Source organism: Notolepis coatsorum (genome assembly GCF_963971535.1).
Source record: "Notolepis coatsorum genome assembly, chromosome: 16".
NCBI classification, from domain to species: domain Eukaryota; kingdom Metazoa; phylum Chordata; class Actinopteri; order Aulopiformes; family Paralepididae; genus Notolepis; species Notolepis coatsorum.
Genome location: NC_140180.1, coordinates 87,817,915 through 87,840,073, shown reverse-complemented (window position 1 = coordinate 87,840,073; position 22,159 = coordinate 87,817,915). Strand labels below are relative to the sequence as shown.

At 44.2% G+C, this 22,159-nt stretch overlaps 1 protein-coding gene across 1 annotated transcript in view; it reads right to left on the bottom strand.

Annotated features, from left to right (window-relative positions):
* cplx1 (complexin 1) overlaps nucleotides 1-22,159 on the bottom strand; it is a gene marked incomplete at its 3' end in the record, with an annotated part of 121,100 nt that overhangs the window by 14,601 nt on the left and 84,340 nt on the right. Inside the window, exon 3 of the mRNA XM_084332243.1 lies at nucleotides 7,214-7,392. Coding sequence (XP_084188369.1) covers nucleotides 7,214-7,392 — 179 coding nt within the window. The remainder of the gene's footprint in view (nucleotides 1-7,213; nucleotides 7,393-22,159) is intronic.

Sequence of the window (22,159 nt, the reverse complement as noted above, 5' to 3'; positions counted from 1 at the left end):
TGGTAATATTGAGTTGAATTTCATAAATAATATGTGTGAATAATTAGAGAGTCATAATGTAGGAGAGACAGACATTTCACACCAACCCCCTCGCATGAGAAGGCTGCATACCCAAATGGTATATAGGGGAATAGTTACAAGTCACAAAGCCCTCACTCAAACTGACTGTATGTAAATGCTGATTACAGGCTGAAGAGTCATGGATCTATTAATCAACTGTTTAGTATCAAAAGAGTAAACCATAATATTAGAAATAAGGTTTGAAGGGTGATTACACTCGTGTTAAAGAAGTCATCACAGCTACTCTGCCAACTAGCAGGGGTGACGAGAGCTACTCTCCACCCCCACTCTGGGATCAGATTAGTATTCACACCCCCCACCAGAAGGACATCAGGCCAGCCCCCCCCCGTGAGAAGACACACAGAGAAACCCAGAGGGAGGGGCTGCCAGCGCCCACCGGACACCGCTCACAGAAGGCGCCCACAGGAGATGTATGATTGGATCAACTGTAATAGTGAACTGGATTCTATTTTGGCTAGAAGTTGGGTATATAAGGAAGAGACAAATTGTAATTCGAGAGCCCAGATCCCACCCAGATCTGCGTGCTCCACCGCTCCTTCCACCACCAGAGAGACTGACTGATGCATTTTATGTGAGTAAATCATGGGAAACACCATTTGTTGTTTAAAGTTTAGTGTAAATCCTTAATATCTGAAACCAGATTTACTCATGTATAAATGTGTGCAGCATGGTCAATGTATGTTCAGATTATGTTACCGACTGTTTTATGTACATTATTGAGGTTGGAGATGCAAACCTGATTGTGATATTTCTGTACAACAGACAGCTCTGTTAATGTTCTCTGATAATCTTTTGTATGTAAAAGGCAACCTTTTATTCACTCTTGGCCCTGACTCCAATAAATCAGCTGAGTTGAACTACAGTTCTGGTTGGTCTGGTGTACACGTTTTATTCCTCATCTGCTAAGTCAGATGAGGAGACCAACAATTCTACAAGTATGAATCCTTCCTCCTCCTTCCAGATAATCAATCTCATTGTGTTGTACTACAATAACCTCAAATTATTGTAGAAAGTCTGTGGGAATTTACCACAGAAATGGTGCCGTTCTTCCCATCCTTTGTGTCTCCCCCTGAAAAGGTGCGGTAGGGTCTTGTCATATGTATCATATCTGGACCTTGCTGTGTGTTGGGGACACGGGGCAAAGAGCTGGGGTGTTGCTGCGTTTGGAGTGATAGACGAGGGGCTTGTTGTCTGAATGGAGGAGAGAGAGGAACAGGATGAAGGTTGGTTGTGTACGCCACTGTTTGGGGCCCACGGTGAATATGGCTTCTGCATGCATTATGGGGGGTGCGGTGTCTTAGGTTAGGATGTCCGGAGGTATGACGATCGCGCTTGTTGTGCAGTGAACATGCAAACGTGGGCTTTTTATGTTTGTATGTTCATTCAGACACAGGAGGCCGGTCTCGGCCCAGCGGGCCACGGGGGTTGGGTTGGTTAACTCGTATGGAATATACTTTATGAACTGTACGGGGGAGTTGAAGTAATTACAAGGCCTCATGTTATAGTAATGTGATTGTTAGAGTGGTTGGTTATTTTAAGCTTGTGTGAGTTGTTTATGCTTTGGTTGGTACTGAGCGAATTGCGTGGATGAGCGGATCTTGAAAGGCACGGCTCCCGTGAGGGCCTTGAACGTCGCATTAGAGCTGGCTAAACTAGTTAGCTTGCGTGCCATTGTTTTGTGGCGTTTGCGGGCGGCAGATGTTACGTTTCGAGTTTTGAGAATGATGTTGGGGAAGGGGTAGGGAACGTGATGAATGTCGTGGCAGGTTATGAATGACGGGGCATGTTATGAATGTCGTGGCAGATTTTGGTTGTCGTAGGCGACGTTATAACAGTCGCTTCGGTTGCCACTGCGCATGCGCGGTACAACGTGGATTGGATCAATGCATTCGTAATTCGTAATTCGCTCAGGGGCCAGGAATAACGGGTAAGGGAATATTCTGCATTTTGTAAAATGGTTGTGTTTGTGTATTGTGCATTGTGCATTCTATAGGTTGTAAACAATGTTCTGGGAGTGGGTTTTGGTGGTATTACTACAAATTATATAGGTGTAGCATGTGGTGGGATGATTTGAAATACATGCCCTTAACTTACACTGGGATTCATATACCAGACACACATTGTACTTGTAATAAATGGGCAATAAATATGTTACACAGGGGGAGTCTTATCCAAGGCATATCGCTTGTGTCATATTTTGATTAAAGCGTCTACATTATAGTCACATGTCACCTGTATACAGTGGTAGGCGTTCCCAGAATATCCTGTTTACAGTTATGAGACTTAGCATGGTGGGAACTTGACTGATAAATAATGTGCTTTTTTAGGATGTACAAATGTGATTTGATTATTTTAAGATGTTTGTATGAGGTAAATCTTTAGTACACTGTTATTATGTGGACACAGGTCTCATATTTATGGGAGATTATAATTTGTTGGTGGGGCCTTGTTGTCTGTGTGAGAAAGCAGTTTTATTAGTACATTGGCGATTTGATACAAGTGCACGGGCTGAGAAATGTATCATTGTCAGTGGTTGGTTTACATACGCACGTTTGACACAGGAATATTTTTATCCAAGGGGGGATGAGTAGTGATGGATTAAAAATAAGTACAGTTAAAAACATACAGTTGTTGAGGGGAGGCAGACCAGAGGCGGAGTCACCCGTTTTAAATACAACATAACTTTTATTGCATACATGATACACAGATAAACGGTAGTTTGAGAGTAGCTATAGGCTGAATTTGGAAAAATGCTCTACACTAGAGTCACATGTTGCTTGCAGTAAAATCAATGTATCACTCGTATATGGAGAAAGGAGCATTTGGACCTAACCACTAATAATATTTTTCTAAATGAAAGATGCTTGTGTTTGTAGTATGCATAAATATTGTTTTGTGAAGATGTGATTTTAAAAAATCTGTTTAGAGTGCAATTGTTTATGCTTGTTTTAGATTGTTAAATCTTTAATACACTGTTAATATGGTTAGGACATGTGTTTATGCTTGGTTGAGTTGGTAAATCTTTAATACAGTGTTAAAATGTTGACACAAGCCTCCGACTTGTAGGATAATTTATTGATGGAGGCTTGCTGCAATGACAAATTTTGATATGGTTGTGTTTACAGTGATCGAAATGATTGTTTTTATTAATCCTTAATAAGTTTCATTGCTATGTTGAAGTATGGTTAAGAATGTTATGTCTTTAAATGCCATTTGCAAATCCTTGGGTCACAGTGGGATAATTTAGTGACAGGGGGTTGTCTAGAAGCTGCTATGATGTAAGATTGTGTTTTAGCAGTTATTATAAATGTTTGATAGATGATTTGTGTATGAAATGATTAATCCTTCTGTTGAAGTTACAGGGAGGTCACGGAAACTCACAGGAGTGACCCAGGCTATCTTTACTAAGCAGTAAACGGCCCAAGGGGGGTCGTGCATACAGCTGTTTACAATGGCTGTTTGTTCTTATATGACAGGATGGCGTGAGATTAGATGCAACAGGAAAGAGGCCACAGGTGGAGATAAGGAGAGAACAGTCAAAGTAAGATAACAGATGGCGTTATTTTTAGAGCAGAGGACAGGAAGTGGGGGTAATGGGCCAGGGGGCCAGGAAGTGACAGGAAGGTGAGACAGCTGAGAGGGTTGTCAGGGAACAGCTGGGTTAGTGAGTGAGACGATCAAGAAAGTAGGCATTCATTTGGGGTTATGACTTGTGAATGTTAAACTATTTTGATAAGGGAATATTTGGATCTGTCTGTGCACTGGAGGGCATGGGTAGGTCTGGATGAAGGATGGACTCCAGTCCGTCTTTGAAGTGAGAGTAGAGGAGCTGATGTGAGGAGGGGCTGTAGGGCCTGAGATCAGAGTAGCAGATCAGAGCAGAGGAATTGAGTGCAGAAGAACTAACCTTTGTTTGTCAGAAATGTGAAATGATTAACGAGTGTGGTGAAAGGTATATGTTTATAATATGAATGAGGCGTGGATGATGTTGGATTGTGATGTTTGGTGGGTTTTAGCTTTTATTTCTTTTTTAGAATGTGTTGTGACACTGTGAAAGTGGAGGTTTGGTTGAGTTGGTACAGATGTTATTTTTTATTTAAATTACATTTTTGTATGTATGTGTGAGATTGAGATGTCCTTTTGATTTCAGTGAATGATTGAGCGGGGGATGGTGGCCAGGAAGCCTTAATTACCCATTCACACACAGGCACACACACACACACACGCACACAGACACACACACACACACCCAGGCACACGTTCACGCAATCTGATCGACACATGCATACACACACACAACTTAGCTTTCACTTAAGGTGAAACTAGTCTTAAAAATATCGGAATGTGTTTAGGTATGGTATATCTGTGTTGATGTAATCAATTGGATGAGGGTATTGAATTTAGATTTCTTTTCTATTTTTGATCTATGGTTGTGTGGCCTGGTTGGGCGTGAATGGGGCCTGTAGAGGGTGAATGTGCTGGCTTAAGAGGTGTCAAAGTCACTGACATGTGTGAATGGTACGGTTGGGTGATGAGATGTTGAATGGGTGGTTTTGGAAAACCTGGTTTTTATTTTATTTCATTGATTTACTGTTTTAGGTGTGAAGGGTTTAGGTGTAGAGTTTTGATTTCTTTTCTTTTCTTTCTAAATAACCATTAAGGTGGGCTGCGGTTGGAGCTGGTTGATTTCATTGATTTGCTTTCACATCTGTTGGAATGTTTTTTTGATTATTTGCCTTTTGTTTCTTAAATTCTCTGTTATGATCTGGTGAGAGGACGGTTGGAGAATGAGATGCATTGGGACAGATCGAGGCCGGGATACATTGGATCAGATCGATGGCAGTTAAGTGGTCCCGTCACGTTTGCATAATGGTTAAACAGTTGGCTTCTCTTGAGAAATATTTGACATATTGTGTAAAGAAAATTTGTTTTGTGTTTTTGTTCCCTTGCAGTTCAGTAGGAGGGGGAGGATGGACCATCACAAGTGGAGGGATCATGGGGAAAATGTGTAGGAATACATTTCATTAGATTATGACACGATGGTGTGAACCCGTTCAGTCAGTTCCTGTGGGAGATTGTTGGATTGTGAAGAGAGGTCGCTTGTGACGCTGCCCCTCCTTCAATATAGCCCCGGATACAAAGGCCGGGGGTTTGAGACAAACCTCCAGACTGACGGAGTCGTTCGTCTGTAGATCCATGGAAATACAGTCATGGGACAGAATATAACGAGGTCACAGGCCTACAAACATTGGCTTCAGCTGAGGCTGGCCGACATGGGGTGGAGGGGGGGGGGGCGAAAACGGTCAGAGACTGTGCAACCAAAGCGTTGAACAAGGGCCTCTGTGTGATTGATTGGTATGTTGGACGGGAGGTGACTGAACGGTAACAACTGGTATAGATTATGACACAACGCAAGAGTACTAAACTAGACACATACACATAGGTAGAATATTAGGTGTAGGTTATGGCCGACATGGTGAAAATTTTTTTTCCTTGCGTGATGCTCCGCCCTCCTTGTCCGTCTGTGCGCAGAGGTGGTAGGATTTATGTCCATAGGGATGTTCATAAAAGGGGGGAGAGGTGAGAAGACCAACTGAGTTGATTATGCAAAATGTGATTGGGCTGACTTGGAAAAGGAATTAACAAGAGAGGAGAAGCAAAATGTATGAAAGAATGAATAATAATTTCTGTGTCCTCCCCAGATCATGTAAACGAATACTGTAATCTTAAAAAATTGTGATTGATTAGACTTTAAATGTGTAATGTTTAGATTGGAAAAAGAAAAAATGGAGAAATTTTGAAAAAATGAATTTTAATTTGGGAAAAAATGAATTTTATTATGTATGGTTAGAATGTATAGAAAATCAAGTCAATATATCATATGTGACGATAAGAATCGTCAAAACGGGGAAATGTGGTAATATTGAGTTGAATTTCATAAATAATATGTGTGAATAATTAGAGAGTCATAATGTAGGAGAGACAGACATTTCACACCAACCCCCTCGCATGAGAAGGCTGCATACCCAAATGGTATATAGGGGAATAGTTACAAGTCACAAAGCCCTCACTCAAACTGACTGTATGTAAATGCTGATTACAGGCTGAAGAGTCATGGATCTATTAATCAACTGTTTAGTATCAAAAGAGTAAACCATAATATTAGAAATAAGGTTTGAAGGGTGATTACACTCGTGTTAAAGAAGTCATCACAGCTACTCTGCCAACTAGCAGGGGTGACGAGAGCTACTCTCCACCCCCACTCTGGGATCAGATTAGTATTCACACCCCCCACCAGAAGGACATCAGGCCAGCCCCCCCGTGAGAAGACACACAGAGAAACCCAGAGGGAGGGGCTGCCAGCGCCCACCGGACACCGCTCACAGAAGGCGCCCACAGGAGATGTATGATTGGATCAACTGTAATAGTGAACTGGATTCTATTTTGGCTAGAAGTTGGGTATATAAGGAAGAGACAAATTGTAATTCGAGAGCCCAGATCCCACCCAGATCTGCGTGCTCCACCGCTCCTCCCACCACCAGAGAGACTGACTGATGCATTTTATGTGAGTAAATCATGGGAAAACACCATTTGTTGTTTAGAGTTTAGTGTAAATCCTTAATATCTGAAACCAGATTTACTCATGTATAAATGTGTGCAGCATGGTCAATGTATGTTCAGATTATGTTACCGACTGTTTTATGTACATTATTGAGGTTGGAGATGCAAACCTGATTGTGATATTTCTGTACAAACAGACAGCCCTGTTAATGTTTTCTGATAATCTCTTGTATGTGAAAGGCAACCTTTTATTCACTCTTGGCCCTGGTTCAAATAAATCAGCTGAGTTGAACTACAGTACTGGTTTGTCTGGCGTACACGTTTTATTCCTCATCTGCTAAGTCAGATGAGGAGACCAACAATTCTATCAGTGTGAATCCTTCCTCCTCCTTCCAGATAATCAATCTCATTGTGTTGTACTACAATAACCTCAAATTATTGTAGAAAGTCTGTGGGAATTTACCACAGAAAATATACCATATCTCTGATGCACCTTGGGGTACAGTTACAGTATGTATGTATACCTTATCTCTGATGCACCATGGGGTACAGTTACAGTGTGTCTGCCTACCTTATCTCGGATGCCCTGTCGGACGCCCTCCCTCTCTGCTTCCATCTTTGCGTATTTGGCCTTCCTCTCCTCCTCCTGCTGCCTCAGGATCTCTAGTCGCTCCTCTTCCTTCTTGTCGGCGTCAGGGTCCTTCTCCTCATTCTCTCCGCCCAGCATCTTCCCCATGTCTTTGGTGGCCCCTGTTGATGTGAAGGGCACAAGACAAACACGTCACTCAGGGATCGTTAACCCCTTTCACTACCACACCGCCAAAGGCTTAACCCGTTCACGACGACAATACAAGAGGTCAACCCCTTTCACTGCCACACGGCAAGGGGTTCACCATTTCACAACCACACGACAAATGGTTAACCTTCTGTAGTGTGGTAGTGAAAGGGTTAAACAAAGGGGCAAATGCAGTTAATTGCACGTAGGGCCTCATGGATTTCAGCTGTTGTCTAGCAGCCAGTGCTCGATTTGCACAGCAACGTGTCTGCGATTCGGTTCATTTAGTTGGCGTCTTCGTATTTCAACGCTTCAAGTGGAAACAGCAGCCATATGTGGCCTGAGCTGAGACCCAGACACAGGGAAAGAGAGGTAAGTGCCAAGAACAAGAGAGGAGGAGAAAAGAGCCGGCAATAAATTATTACCACGTCCCCTCTGTGTCTTTTGTTCTGCTCTCCACGGCCCTCTGTGCTATCTCACACAGACACTCACGTACACACTGCAAATGGACCGCGGGTCGAGGACCGGGGAACAAAAGATTTGATTACGGCTGTGAGTCTTCAGTGTCGTGCCGGCATTTCTAAGATAATGGAAGCCCCTCCTAGCATTGATCTTGTCTCCAGGCTGTGCCTTTTAGATACGCTAATGGAGAGATCCAGCGCTGGGAAGTTATTTCTCAGTCAGTGACGCCTAGATTGTGCATTGTTGGAAATAGCTGCCTCGACGTCTTTCAGGGTAGCATTTTGGGTGAGAGAAGAGAGAGGGAGAGAGAGGGAGAGAGAGGAGAGAGAGAGAGGAGAGAGAGGGGGAGAGAGAGAGAGAGGGAGAGAGAGAGAGAGATAGATAGAGAGAGAGAGAGAGAGAGAGAGAGAGAGAGAGAGAGAGAGAGAGAGAGAGAGAGAGAGAGAGAGAGAGAGAGAGGGAGAGGGAGAGGGAGAGAGCGAGATGGATGGAGAACAGAGAGAGAAAGAGAGGGAGAGAGACGGAGAGAGACGGAGAGAGCGAGAGAGAGAGAGAGAGAGAGAGAGAGAGAGAGAGAGAGAGAGAGAGAGAGCGAGAGAGAGAGAGAGAGAGAGATGCCAGAGAAATCTATTGGCTTTGCCTCTAAGGGATGACGGCTTATGAAGAGCGCTCAGTGGCCGTGGCCAAGCAGATGGACGTTTCCGTGCACTGCATCTGAAAAGGATCGCCAGCGGGTGTGAGGGAGGGAGAGGTGATATACACTGTAGCTTACAGCAATAACATAGACATTATGGCTGTAAAATGGTTCTGGGGAAAACAAGATGAATCAATGAACAGTTTATTTTGAACACTATAAAATAATCAAAAGATAACGATGAAAAGATAAAAAAAAAGAAAAAAAAACAGTCTCTTGTCCGAAGAAGAATAGGAAGAAGCCAGATGCTTATCAGGTTCTACCCCTCATTACAATAAACCCTTAACAAAGAACTGTTTCAGTCTTTTGTCTTTCGATATAATTAACAACCACTTCATCATTAGTCCTGAGATACATAACCAAGTGCACCTTCAAACACAGTCTTCAAATGTATTCGAACAAAATCATCCACAAACAAAATCACTTGACAATCACTCGATCAGGTTAATAATATAATCGTGATACTGATTGCAATGATATAATGGCTACCTTAATATACAACCTCGGCAGAGGTGTGGGCAAGAAAAACAACGTGCAGTTGAATCACATCTGTGATTAAAACCTTCTGGTCTGAATAATATTATGCCTCTGCAGCTTTTTCTGCTGAGTTATGCTTAATCATACTTTTCAGGGTTTACTTAGCCAGCATTTTTGTCAACAAAAAGGAAATTGTTCCGGCTGGAGCATAATGAGAAAGAAAAGTCCATTATAACAATGTTCCAAAATACAATGTTGAGAAATACTGTCACATTCCAGCTACAACCACCGGATTGATGCAGTACATTGCAAGCCATTCCACCCAAATAATGCATGCATCTGTTATTCATGTTATTATTATTTTTGTTTCTACCTTTGCTAATGTGCAGTAACAACACTAACTTGGTCTACCTTTCCACTGTGTATTCAATCATACAATACAATACAAGGTACATGACTCCAGAGGTATATATGTGTCCAGACATAAGACACTGTGTCATGACTCCAGAGGATCGCTGAGCTCTACCAGTGTCTCCAGACATAAGACACTGTGTCATGACTCCAGAGGATCGCTGAGCTCTACCAGTATCTCCAGACATAAGACACTGTGTCATGACTCCAGAGGATCGCTGAGCTCTACCAGTGTCTCCAGACATAAGACACTGTGTCATGACTCCAGAGGATCGCTGAGCTCTACCAGTATCTCCAGACATAAGACACTGTGTCATGACTCCAGAGGATCGCTGAGCTCTACCAGTGTGTCCAGACATAAGACACTGTGTCATGACTCCAGAGGATCGCTGAGCTCTACCAGTATCTCCAGACATAAGACACTGTGTCATGACTCCAGAGGATCGCTGAGCTCTACCAGTGTGTCCAGACATAAGACAATGTGTCATGACTCCAGAGGATCGCTGAGCTCTACCAGTATCTCCAGACATAAGACACTGTGTCATGACTCCAGAGGATCGCTGAGCTCTACCAGTGTGTCCAGACATAAGACACTGTGTCATGACTCCAGAGGATCGCTGAGCTCTACCAGTGTGTCCAGACATAAGACAATGTGTCATGACTCCAGAGGATCGCTGAGCTCTACCAGTGTGTCCAGACATAAGACACTGTGTCATGACTCCAGAGGCTCCGTTCCAGGCCAGCAGCTGGTGGGTCTGTCCGAGCTCTAAACTCTGGCCACTGGAAATATATTTTAATGAGAACTGGGCCTCCCAGACGGCGTGAGGCTCGCTCAGATTCTGCCCAAACCCCCCCCACCCCCTCCACCACCACCGACCCCCCATTCCTGCCAACACCTCCTCTTTCACCATTAGCACCTCTGTCCGGACCCAATCTGTACATGGCTGCCGATGAGCCAGACCCTGGCCGAACTCTCCAGAGGGGAACAGCTTAAGACGTGGCCATCTGCTCGGCCGTAGCCAGGACACTGATGGGGTATGGCAGTGACCTTGGGGTCGCTGGCAGCGATCCGAACGTTCCATGTCAAGCGGCCAAAACGGGAGAGAAGAGCGGCCCTCGTTCTCAGTCACTTCAAGCCGGGCGGATGCTAATTGATAAACAGGCACGACGGTGTTCTGATGTGTGTTTCATTAATGACCCGGTGCTGTGGACCACAGTGGAAAGAAGCCTCAGGGCTTTATTGTGTTATCCTGACTCCTCCATTTATGTATGAACTTACTGCCGTGGCAGAGCTGGCGTTTTCTTTATTATAATTTATTATGAAATGGTCAAATCAATCAGACAAGCGACTGAGCCATGTCGGAGCGAACGAGGATTCCGTCCCCAGTGCTCTGCATGTCAGTCCTGCTAAGTCTCTCGTGGCGCATTATATTTGTATACAGCAATGGCGGATGAAGCGAGCGGTATGGCGGTATTATAGTAGCAGTCCACTCCACCACGTGTTGAGCAGAAAGCTTATGTAAAGTACTTGTATCTACTTCTATTATGTATAACGTTGTACATATGTTTAGCCAATAACTTGGTGACCAACCAGCAATCAATTTTACAACGCATGCCTTATAAAAATCTAAGTCCAACCATATTAAGCTAATACCAACAGTAATTATAGTGATTGACCAGTATAGTATAGTATAGTATAGTATAGTATAGTATAGTATAGTATAGTATAGTATAGTATAGTATAGTATAGTATAGTATAGTATGTGTGTTCAAGTACATGTTGAAATTCAATGTATGTGATGTATAGATTGGGGGCGAGATGACAGCATCTAACGGTGCCAGGTCAGAGAGGTAGCTGTGCCTGGTGACGGTGGAGGAAGCGGTTTAGAGGCAGGAGGCAGTCAGTGTTAGCAGCGAGCAGAATGTTTGCATTCCATCAGAACACAACAACTGATAAGAGCCGCCGCAGGCACAATGGTCAGAGAGAGAGGTTTGACATTAATGAAACGGCAGTTTGATGTGTGTTAAAGGTTAAAAACCGTTGCCATTACAGCGTGTCACATGAGGAGAGAGGCCGGTTATATTCTTGCTAGGGTGAGAATATAGAAAAGTGAGTTTCTTCCGGGTGTAAGTCAGACTGAGAAACGAACCACAAAGAAGAGGAACCATCAGAGACTTTGAGACGGCTCCCTCCTCCCATCACAGAGAGGGGGGGGGGGGCAGCACTAGAGAAGTGCCACGATGACAGGCTTTTGGAATAACCACCAGGCCGCGATTATCACCGAGCGGGGTGAAAGGAGAGATCTTTAGAATATTCAAGGACAATACGAATTGGTTCCCATCTGATTATGAGGTTTTGTTTATGGAATAAACAACGTTTTTCTGAGAAAGGTATTCCGCTGTCAAGTTTCGAATTCTTACGAAGGTGGTGAATACTTATGGTTACGGAGTTGCATTAAAGGGGAATGACAAAGATTGCACAGCCAGTATGACAAGACAGAGGGAAATAAACACAACGCAGACACTACACGACGACAACGATGCAGAGGTGATAACACAAGCCAAACAGATGAAGAAGTGATACTGGCTGAACCATCAGAATCTAACAATGTGTTCCTTGTTTGTTTAACTTGTTTCATTTATGTACATTAGCAGTTCTTCAATTATACAACATATGAAGGCATTGCTTGCTTGTTACTAATGTGTCATATTGGACTGCTGAGCGTTGTGCTTGATAAAATTTCCATTATCTCAACCTCCTCCTCGGAAACTAATCTACAACGCTTCTGTTTGTTATTTTCTCATGAGTTCTCATGATTTAAAGAGAGACTAATGGCCCGCAATGGCAAGTATCTATTCTACGATATAGACACTTACCCATCATAGCTGAAAAGGGCTGTTTGTACCACTGAGACACAACAGCGTCAAAAAACTAGTTATTTTCCGCCCACTGCTTGCACTCATGGTCAGAATAAGCAATATCCCGTTTTAGAAAATTAATCCTCCTGTTTGCCGCCGTCGTCAGTGTCTCACCATCAGGCCAGTCTTGAGCTAAAGGATTTAACATCTCAAGTGTATCTCTCCATGCTTGGTTTACTAGCGGCTCGAGGAGATCCCCCCAAATCCTGTGCATGAAGTGACATTTACACGTCTGTCTGGGCCGGACACCCACTGGGGCCGGACCCCCACTGTGCCGTAGATAATAAAGCCACCAGTCAGGATGTGCACACAACTTTTTCAGACTGCAACATGGAGTTTACATTTAGTCATTTAGCTTGACACTTTTATCCAAAACAACTTACAAGTTCTGTACGACAAGTCAGCAGGAAGGGAACAACTCTTACAGCTGAGTAACAATGTTCATCAAACAGTGCTGAAACTTGGGTGCTGCAGTATTGAGTGCATAGACATAAGACATATTAGTATAGTAGGAGGAGTGCATGGTAGTATAGGACAGTAAGAAGGTTAGTGTTTTTCATTTTTTTTCATTTCAGATATTGATTGAAGAAGTGTGTTTTTAGTCGACAGCAAAAGATTAGTCAGGTTTCGGCTGTCCTAACTGTGGTGGGAAGTTTGTTCCACCATTGTGGAGCGAGGACCGAGAATAGGCGGCTTCTCTTTGATGACCCTCCCAGAGCTCGGATAGGAGTGGGTCTGAGGCGGCCAGACGATATAGAGTGGAGGGGTCTTGAGGGTGTGTAGTTATTAACGGAATTTATTAATTCATGAATTAATTCATTCATTCATTCATTAATTCATTCATTCATTCATTCATTCATTCATTCATTCATTCAACCTATGATCTTTTGATCTATGATTGTATTGTAAATTAGTTCGCTATTTTACTAACTATTATATTGCACTTTCTTTTTTACTATTGTCTATTCTATTTTATTCTTTTTATTACTGCCTAATGTGCCTATATTAAAACTGAATCAAACCGTAAACAGAGAGGCCTATTGGGATGTTAGATCCTAATGTGAAAAACTGTGATTTGCCTTACCTTGCTACTATCTTTTTTATGCTAGTTTTATGTGTGTAACCAATGATATTTCATATGTATGCATTGCTCATTTATGTCTTTTTTTACTGCTGTGAAGCATTTTGAGCTGCAATCTTTGTATGAAAGGTGTTATACAAATAAAGTTATTATTATTATTATTATTATTATTATTATTATTATTATTATTATTAATATTATTATTATTATTATTATTATTATTATTATTATTATTATTAATATATTATTAATAATAATAATAATAATAATAATAATAATAATAATAATAATAATAATAATAATAATAATATTATTATTATTATTATTATTATTATTATTATTATTATTATTATTAATAATAATAATAATAATAATAATAATAATAATAATAATAATAATAATAATAATAATAATAATAATAATAATAATAATAATAATAATAATAATAATAATAATAATAATAATAATAATAATAATAATAATAATAATAATAATAATAATAATTATTATTATTATTATTATTATTATTATTATTATTATTATTATTATTAGTAGTATCTAGGCGCTCCTACTGTATCCTTCAAGGGTCCAGTAGCCTTTGTTACATCCTCATTAGAACATGTCATTCTATCTGCCATGTGAGATGTCGTACACCTGAAAGCGTTAATCCATTGCAATAGGACGGATGCGTCGTCTAAGTCCTAATAAAGCAGGGATGTCTCCGCACACGCCTGCCACCGCGACACATGCTCGGCTTCTCATTAGTGCTGCTTGTCACTGATAACGCCTAACGATTAGAAAGGCTCAGCACATCGACTGTCTTGAGTCGCCGACGTCAAGTGTTAATGCAATCTAAACTATCAGCGCGCGTCTCTAGACTTTGTCACAGCCGAGTTTGTTATTCTGAATATCAAGTGGCTTCCCAAGCACACAGGTTATACACCTTTCATCCGCGGGCCCCTGCATTATTACATTATCTTCTTTATAATCGATTTGGATTTGGGTGATATGGGGAAAAGCCAATATCACGACATTCAGGAGCCCCTTTTTCCGATATTGATATATATATTACGATATCTACGGTATGGAAAGTCACATGTCTGATCATCCAATCGATGCGTGTCATATTGGTCCTCCTGTGTGGTAATGAGAAGCATTGAAACAGAAGAAATCATGTAGTGAGAAATCTATCTATTTGCTTTTCAGCATCGATTTAGACAGCAGAATTGTGTATCACAATTAACAATATCATTTTTTTTATCCACAATACTATATCACAGTGGGATGATATTTTATTATGTAAGGGATAAAGCCCAACAAACTTCACTTTAACATAATTATTTTTATGACGAGGCAGAGAACATTAAAATGAAGATATGAAGATAAAATGAAGATATGTCCAAAATTCTGCTGCCAGGGTTCTCACCCGCACCAAGTCCTGGCACCACATCACCCCCACCCTCATCCACCTCCACTGGCTTCCAGTCAAGTCCCGCATCAATTTCAAAATCCTCCTCATCACCTACAAAGCCCTTCACTCCCTTGCCCCCCGGATGGACCTCCTCCATCCCTACATCCCGCCCCGGAAACTGCGGTCCTCTGACTCCGGTCTCCTCTCCATCCCCACCACCAACATGCGGACTGTTGGTCCCAGAGCCTTCTCTGTGGCCGCACCCACCCTCTGGAACTCACTCCCTCCAAACATCCCTGCACTCTTTCAAATCCCAACTCAAAACCCACCTTTTCACCAAATTTGTAAATGACTCTGCCTGATTTCCCTTTTTTCTTTCGTTTTCTTTCTTTTCTTTCCTTTTGATTAATATTTTGTTGTTACGTTGTTCCCTGTCCCCCTCCATTAGCTGTTAAGCGCCTTGGGTCTCCTGAAATGCGCTATATAAATTTAAGATAATATTATTATTATTATTATTATTATTATTATTATTATTATTATTATTATTATTATTATTATTATTATTATTATTATTATTATTATTTTATTATTATTATTATTATTATTATTATTATTATTATTATTATGTTAATGTAGAGCTCAAAGGGCATTATCCCGCTTATACCATGGCTGATGGCCAAAGATTCAAATACAATTAGGAGCATTTATTCATGTTTCCATGTGTTTTGCATTCAACATTAACACTCAATGATCTGAATAATACCTGGAAGTAGTTTATTAGCTAGAGTTGTATACGGTTTGCAAATAGTGACCAATGATGTAAGAATGTGTTTAACACAAAGCTTAGATAGCTATCCAGCTGTCTAATGTACCCCCCTATACACTGTATGTACTGTCATGGTGTATTTTTACTCACTGTTTGCAAACCGTATGCAATGCTAGAGGCCGGAATGCCTAGCATAACATTATCTTTCTGACCATGGCAGGATATCATGTAGCGAGTCCACACTAGTCAAGTCAAGTCAGTTTTATTTATATAGCACGTTTACAAATGACTAACAGCCAAACCAAAGTGCTTCACAACATGGTAAAAACACATACAATGCAATAAAAATACACTAGAATTACAAAAAAGGTAGAGTACAGTACATATAGGAAAGCAAGGGCAAAGTGCAATAAAAGAGACAAAAAAAATTGATAAAAAGTGCAGAGTGACAGCGGACGTCATGTATAGATGCTGGGCTAGCTCTGGTCAAAGGCCAGGGAGAAGAGGTGTGTTTTGAGCAAGGATTAAAAACCTCTAGGCTCTGGGCAGATCTTATGTGGGGGGAGGCTGTTCCAGAGTCGGGGGGCAGCAGCAGAAAAGGCTCTATCTCCCCTGGTTTTTAGCCTGGTCCTAGGCACCTCCAGCAGCAGCTGGTCAGCAGACCTTAAGGCTCTGGATGGGGTGGGGTGATGTAGGAGCTCAGCTAGGTACGGTGGAGCCAGCCCGTGTAGTGCTTTAAAAACAGTCAGTAAAAGTTTAAAATCAATACGGAAACGGACGGGGAGCCAGTGGAGAGAACCCAGAACTGGTGTAATGTGGTCACGTTTCCTGGTAGCGGAAAGCAGGCGGGCAGCCGCATTTTGTACCAGTTGCAGGCGACGGAGCAGCAACTGGTCAATGCCGACATACAACGCATTGCGGTAATCCAGCCGGGTTGAGATAAAGGCATGGATCACCCTTTCCAGATCCTTCTGGGAGAGGTATGGTTTGGTCTTGGCTAGGAGTCTGAGGTGAAAAAAACCTTATCTGCTTATCAAATTTAAAATTTCTGTCGAAGATTACTCCGAGGTTTCTGACAGAGGAGCGGATATTTGAGCCCAGGGGGCCTAGGGCAATGGCTGTAGGGTCAGGTGAATCATTACTAAATAAAATTATCTCTGTTTTGCGCTCGTTTAAGTTGAGAAAGTTTGTACTCATCCATAATTTAATATCAGCCAGGCAATCTAACAGTGGTTGAATTGTGACCTTGCCTTTTGCTTGTAGGGGTAAATAGATCTGCACATCGTCGGCAAAGCAATGGAAGGACATATTATGCTTTGCAATGATTGAGCCTAAGGGCAACATATATAATAAAAAGAGGATGGGGCCCAGTATCGACCCCCACTATGTAGTCAGCCCATTCATTTAGAACGGTGATCAGCCCGTTTGGTTGGAATTTTCATTTCAACCTTTATTTAAAATCGTAAGCTTCTGAGGTTTCTCTCATTTACAGAAACGACGATTGTAAACAGTACATAATACAAGCAATATTCACAGAAAATTAAACACCAGAGTAAAATAAAAATGTTTAAAATCATTTTAAAATATCAGCTAAAACAGTTACAGGTAGTCACACAATGGTCTGAAATCATACGTTTAAACATTCCAAGGGAAGGGAGAACCTCCAATTTCAGAGAGAGTTGGAGGACATTCCATGAGTTAGAGGCATCAAAGGAAAAGGCTGACTTCCTTAGATCAGAACAAACTTGAGGGACCCTAAGAACCATCCAGTCATTCGATCGAGTTGAATAGGTTCCAATATTACAATCTAACAATGAAGAGATATAAACAGGTTGTTTACCAATAAGGGCTTTAAAAATAAATAAATACCAGTGTTTGTTGCGAGAAGGCCAACCCACCCTATCATACAGGACACAATGGTGAGTATCATATCTGTCACCAGTAATAAACCTAAGAGCTGAGTGATATGCAGAATCCAGAGGTTTAAGAGTTGATGCCGCAGCATGCTTATAAATTGTATCACCATAATCCAAAACTGATAAGAAGACTGATTCAACAATTCTACTAAATAGAGGAAAATTGGATCTGTTTCTGTACAGGAAACCAATTTTCTGTCACAGTTGAGAGGCAAGATTGTCCACATGGAACTTAAATGTAAATTTCTCGTCAAGCCACAGGCCAAGATATTTATACTCAGTGACTCTCTCTATACAAGAGCCGCTGACAGTAGATATCCGCACATCATCAAAGTTAATATTTCCGTTATCAACTTTTAATGGAAACCTACAAAGTAATCAGAAATGAGTCATGGTATACATGGATACATGGATATATTTCCCAGCCTTACATTGATGCCATGTTCTCTCTCACGTGTGCTGTTATGCCTCTCCCTAACCGCCGGGCGCTTAATCTCAACACTCGAGGCTAATTAGCTTGTCTGATTGTGACAAAGTTGCCGTGTATCAGTGTGAGGCAGTCACCATCCCTGAAGCTTTGACATCGCCAAACACTGGCAGCTGTGTAGCCCGGAGACAGGGTGAAGAGGGGGGGGGGGGGCGAGATGGAGATGGTGAGGAGAGGGCAGATGAGACAGTGAGAGGGGGGACAGATGAGACAGTGAGGGGGGGGGCAGATGAGACAGTGATGGAGGGGGGGGGCAGGCGAGATGGAGACGGTGAGGAGAGGGCAGATGAGACAGTGAGAGGGGGGACAGATGAGACAGTGAGGGGGGGGGGGGGGGCAGATGAGACAGTGAGAGGGGGGACAGATGAGACAGTGAGGGGGGGGGGGCAGATGAGACAGTGAGGAGGGGGGACAGATGAGACAGTGAGGGGGGGGGGCAGATGAGACAGTGAGAGGGGGGACAGATGAGACAGTGAGGGGGGGGGGCAGATGAGACAGTGAGAGGGGGGACAGATGAGACAGTGAGGGGGGGGGGCAGATGAGACAGTGAGAGGGGGGACAGATGAGACAGTGAGGGAGGGGGGGCAGATGAGACAGTGAGGGAGGGACAGATGAGACAGTGAGAGGGGGGACAGATGAGACAGTGAGGGAGGGGGGACAGAGGAGACAGGGAGGGGGGGCAGATGAGACAGTGAGGGGGGGGGGCAGATGAGACAGTGAGGGAGGGGGGCAGATGAGACAGTGAGGGAGGGGGGCAGATGAGACAGTGAGGGAGGGACAGATGAGACAGTGAGAGGGGGGACAGAGGAGACAGTGAGGGAGGGACAGATGAGACAGTGAGGGGGGGGGGCAGATGAGACAGTGAGAGGGGGGACAGATGAGACAGTGAGGGAGGGGGGGCAGATGAGACAGTGAGGGAGGGACAGATGAGACAGTGAGGGGGGGGGGGCAGATGAGACAGTGAGAGGGGGGACAGATGAGACAGTGAGGGAGGGGGGGCAGATGAGACAGTGAGGGAGGGACAGATGAGACAGTGAGGGGGGGACAGATGAGACAGGGAGGAGACAGTGAGGGAGGGGGGGCAGAGGAGACAGGGAGGAGACAGTGAGGGAGGGGGGCAGAGGAGACAGGGAGGAGACAGTGAGGGAGGGGGGCAGAGGAGACAGGGAGGAGACAGTGAGGGAGGGGGGGCAGAGGAGACAGGGAGGAGACAGTGAGGGAGGGGGGGCAGAGGAGACAGGGAGGGAGGGGGGGCAGAGGAGACAGTGAGGAGACAGTGAGGGAGGGGGGGCAGAGGAGACAGTGAGGGAGGGGGGCAGAGGAGACAGGGAGGAGACAGGGAGGGAGGGGGGGCAGAGGAGACAGGGAGGAGACAGTGAGGGAGGGGGGGCAGAGGAGACAGGGAGGAGACAGTGAGGGAGGGGGGCAGAGGAGACAGTGAGGAGACAGTGAGGGAGGGGGCAGAGGAGACAGTGAGGAGACAGTGAGGGAGGGGGGCAGAGGAGACAGGGAGGGAGGGGGGCAGAGGAGACAGTGAGGAGACAGTGAGGGAGGGGGGGCAGAGGAGACAGGGAGGAGACAGTGAGGGAGGGGGGACAGAGGAGACAGGGAGGAGACAGTGAGGGAGGGGGGGCAGAGGAGACAGGGAGGAGACAGTGAGGGAGGGGGGCAGAGGAGACAGGGAGGAGACAGTGAGGGAGGGGGGCAGAGGAGACAGGGAGGAGACAGTGAGGGAGGGGGGCAGAGGAGACAGGGAGGGAGGGGGGGCAGAGGAGACAGGGAGGAGACAGTGAGGGAGGGGGGGCAGAGGAGACAGGGAGGAGACAGGGAGGGAGGGGGGGCAGAGGAGACAGGGAGGGAGGGGGGCAGAGGAGACAGGGAGGAGACAGTGAGGGAGGGGGGACAGAGGAGACAGGGAGGAGACAGTGAGGGAGGGGGGGCAGAGGAGACAGGGAGGAGACAGTGAGGGAGGGGGGGCAGAGGAGACAGTGAGGGAGGGGGGAAAGAGGAGACAGTGAGGGAGGGGGGACAGAGGAGACAGGGAGGAGACAGTGAGGGAGGGGGGGCAGAGGAGACAGTGAGCTAACCCTAAACCGAACCCTATCTATCTCCAGCATGGCACGGGTCCTTGAGCGAGACACTTAACCCCTAACTGCTCCAGATGAGCAGGTCGGCACCTCGCATGGTCGCCTCCGCCGTCGGTGTGTGAATGTGTGAGTGAATGGGTCAAATGTGAGGAACAAAATATGTAAAGTGCTTTGGATAAAAGCGCTATATAAATGCAACCATTTACCATTTATTTACCATTTAATTTTAAATGTATATGTATGTCCAGTGTCCTTGAGTCCCTCTCTAAACCGAGTGTTCCCTCTCTAGACATGTGTTGCATAACATTAAACATCTTTCGAACCGTCTATGATAAAGACTAGCTTTATCATAGATGGTTTTTAATTGTATCTGAATCAGGAGATTCACTTCTCTCTGGTTGAGTTGAAAGTCTGTCTCAGTCACCCACAGGCTGTCACCCACAAGCTCACTATTCAGGCTCATAATTCCCCACCATCTACAATATGTATCTATGCCTGGAGCTTTTAGCCTATAGCCTATGTAAATGCTAGAAATGGTCACATGGGCTGGGAGGACCAATGGGAAATCCATATTGTTTCTCTATAGTCCAGTGCGCTCTGCGCTGGAATCTCCACAGATTCAGACAGACTCGCGCTGGTCACTCATAACAGAGGATAGAGAGGGGAGCTTGTACCTATTATAATAAAATGACAAAAAGCATTTATTTTTTTATTAACAAGGCATTTGCCTAAATAGACCGACCGATGCCTTGTGTTGTGTGTTGTTTTTTTATTTATTTTTTATTAAATTTGTATCTGAATGTTTCTTCCATTTCATTGGTTGTTTTATTCATTTTAATTGATTTTATAAAAATAATGTTGTATCTTTACCTCCTTTCATGTAGCACTTTGAGATTGTCACAAATATAAAGTGCGTTACAAATTGAATTTATTATTATTATTATTATTATTATTATTATTATTATTATTAAAAAGACATGAAAAGAGGCATAACGTTCAACAAGCAACATAACTTGTTGTGGATGTTGAGGACAATCCAGATAATATAAATGAAAAGGACTCAGACAGATAACTGGGACAGTGATGATGACAATCATAGTGAAGGATTTGATGCGTTTGAAGCTATGGTTTGAAGTATTCTTGTATCAATTGATCTGATGACTATATAATTAATTGTGCAGCTTGAATGAAAATCACCTGTTGATGATTCATGTGTGTAACTATGCAATTAGGATAAGTTGCAGAGAGGGACATTGATATTGATCCCCTGAATCATAAAATGTATAACACTTGTCACTATTAACACCATAATGGCACTGAATATCAAAGTACATCATTAAGACCACTGTGGGCCACTCACGCTACACGACCAGTACCCCCCCCCCTCCAGACACACAGCACAACCCCCCCCCCCTACAGACACACAGCACAACCCCCCCCTCCCTCCAGACTCACAGCACAACCCCCCCCCCCCCTACAGACTCACAGCACAACCCCCCCCCCCCTACAGACTCACAGCACAACCCCCCCCCCTACAGACTCACAGCACAACTCCCCCCCCCCTACAGACTCACAGCACAACCCCCCCCCTACAGACACACAGCACAACCCCCCCCCTACAGACACACAGCACAACCCCCCCCCCTACAGACACACAGCACAACCCCCCCCCCCCCCTACAGACACACAGCACAACTCCCCCCCCCTCCAGACTCACAGCACAACTCCCCCCCCCCTCCAGACTCACAGCACAACTCCCCCCCCCCTCCAGACTCACAGCACAACTCCCCCCCCCTACAGACTCACAGCACAACCCCCCCCCTACAGACTCACAGCACACCCCCCCCCTACAGACTCACAGCACAACTCCCCCCCCCTACAGACTCACAGCACAACTCCCCCCCCCTACAGACTCACAGCACAACCCCCCCTCCAGACTCACAGCACAACCCCCCTACAGACTCACAGCACAACCCCCCCCCCCCCCTACAGACTCACAGCACAACTCCCCCCCCCCTACAGACTCACAGC